The sequence below is a fragment of the Propithecus coquereli genome, unplaced genomic scaffold (assembly GCF_000956105.1).
Source record: "Propithecus coquereli isolate 6110/MARCELLA unplaced genomic scaffold, Pcoq_1.0 Scaffold149, whole genome shotgun sequence".
Lineage (NCBI taxonomy): Eukaryota > Metazoa > Chordata > Mammalia > Primates > Indriidae > Propithecus > Propithecus coquereli.
In genome coordinates, this window is record NW_012139302.1 from 1394831 (window position 1) to 1397127 (window position 2297).

The following is a 2297-nucleotide window of genomic DNA, read 5'->3' on the forward strand; positions in this document are numbered from 1 at the left end:
CTTTCACTGGTTGCCTGAAGGCTGTTGAGGTCCTGCTAACATACAGTATATTAAATGTGTGAGAGGACTACATGCTTCTCACTGTATGTCACAGTTCCATTCAATTAAGCAAACATTTGTTGAGTTCCCACTACAAAACAGTGTAGTTGTTGGTCTTAGAAAACTGATTGCTGTAATAGAAACAACCCATTATTTCAACTAATAAACAGTCATCTTTTTAGTAATTAATATATTTTTTAAATCCTTTCCTTTTGAAGTTATTAACTTATGGCTTACTAGAAATACTATCTTGCTGTTTTGGGATATATATGGGCATACTTAATAAATTTTCATTAAAAATAGTAGCTAAGCACAAGAAACTCATGTCCATTAATATTCAAATAGTATTTAAAGGTAAAGTTTATCATTACAAATCTGTCATGTCAAAAATTGTGGCTTATATTTTCTCTTTGTCGCCTATCTTAGGAGTCTCGTTGCTGTCCCTTATCCAAATCATTTTTAACCATTCATGGGAGTGTGACCATGGTCCCTTTTGAGAATCCCTTAAAAGCTATGGGACTTCTTAACCTGAAAAATGCATATGCTCACATACATACACACAGTATATGACATATATTTTCTAGAGATTGATAGGTTGAGAAGCACTACATTAAATGCTACGAGTAAGAATGCACAAATTTCAGAAAATACAACCTATGAAATTAAAACTCATCTTGGAAATTAAGAGATGATCTTTCTAGGAATTATGCTGTGGATTTAGTTTTTCAGCCGAATTACTGATAAATTTATATTCTGTTGCAGATATGTGGTTGCAATTTGCCCCTGTGATGGAAAAGAACTTGTTAGGCCAGACTCATGATAAATTTAGCATGAATTTAGGTCAGAATATTAGGGCTTTTCTAAGCATGACCATATGTGACAGTGATCCATGACATATATATATTACAGCTTTGTTAAGGCTGAGGCTGCTATTGCAATGGACACATTACAATCCTAAGATATCTTTTTAAAAGTAATTGAGTTCCGTTATCTTTCTGTGCTTCGGGGTCCTGGAGTAGCTCAGAAGAGTTGCTGCCTTGTGTTTGCCTTTGGAGCATTTCCAAAGCAGAACAGGTGATATCATAAACATATCCCAGTCTTGCCATTTGGGGTAAGCAAGTGGCTGTATGTGGTGGCTCCTTCTGGATGTAAATTGGTTTTAATGATTTCTTTCTTTCTCCTGGGCAGGATTTATGTGGGCATCATTCATGTGACACCCTGGGAATGGCAGACGTTGGGACCATATGTTCTCCAGAGCGCAGCTGTGCTGTGATTGAAGACGATGGCCTCCATGCAGCTTTCACCGTGGCTCACGAAATTGGTATGCGGCGCCTTTTCTCTTCCCTCGCCAAATCAAACACTTGTAACAGCTGCAACAGGAACCAAAATACTTGGCAATTAATTCCAGATTTCTCCTGGTTCAGATGTACCATTGGGGATTAAATTTGTTTATATTTGCACTTTTAGGGTTAACTGAAACGGGAGAGGGAAGGCAAAGTCAGCAACACAGTAGATGTTTCCTTCTGATTGTGTCATTTGAAAATGTAAGAGAACTTCACTACAGCTACTGTCTTCTTACTGTCATTTTAAGCATCCCTAAATGTCTCCTAGACGAAATTTGTCACAGTCAACTGTGAAATGCAGAGATGTCCATCTTAGAAGTTATTAAAGACAGTATTGACTCATCCAGGGCTAATCAGTGTGCACAAAAGTTTAACATGTTTTGTTTCATTATGAGTGAAAATTGTAGGCTCTTGTCAAAGGTAGTCAATTGCTTATGGTACATATTTCTGTCTCATTCGTAATAGCAAGGCAAATGAAACCAAGCCTAACACTCGACAGAGTTTGTTTTAAAATGTCATTTGCCCAATTTGTTTGTTATAAGAAACATATTTGCCCAATTTGTTTGTTATAAGAAACACATCTAAATCCTACAACTATAAATATAGGACTCAGTTGATTGCTAAAAAATAGCCTGAAAATAAGGAATATGAGCTTTCTAATCATTGGTCTGGGCTACTAGGTGTGTGAGAAATTTGCTTAGTACTCTTAGGACTAGATGTTAGACACATCTGGACTCAATTCTTGCTAAAGTACTTTCTATCTATGTAATGTTGGTCTAATTATTTAGACTCTCTAAATTTCAGTTTTCATGTCTGAGATACAGGGAGATAGTGCCTATTTCATGAAGCTGTTTTAAGGATCAAATTGGGTAGAGTTTAGATAGTAGGTATTATTTATATTCCTGTGTATTTCTT

At 36.2% G+C, this 2297-nt stretch overlaps 1 protein-coding gene across 1 annotated transcript in view; it reads left to right on the forward strand.

The window, feature by feature from the left end:
- The window catches only part of ADAMTS5 (ADAM metallopeptidase with thrombospondin type 1 motif, 5), a 54361-nt gene that overhangs the window by 15446 nt on the left and 36618 nt on the right, over window positions 1–2297 (forward strand). The window contains exon 2 of the mRNA XM_012640138.1: window positions 1228–1360. Within this exon, the coding sequence (XP_012495592.1) occupies window positions 1228–1360 (133 nt within the window). The remainder of the gene's footprint in view (window positions 1–1227; window positions 1361–2297) is intronic.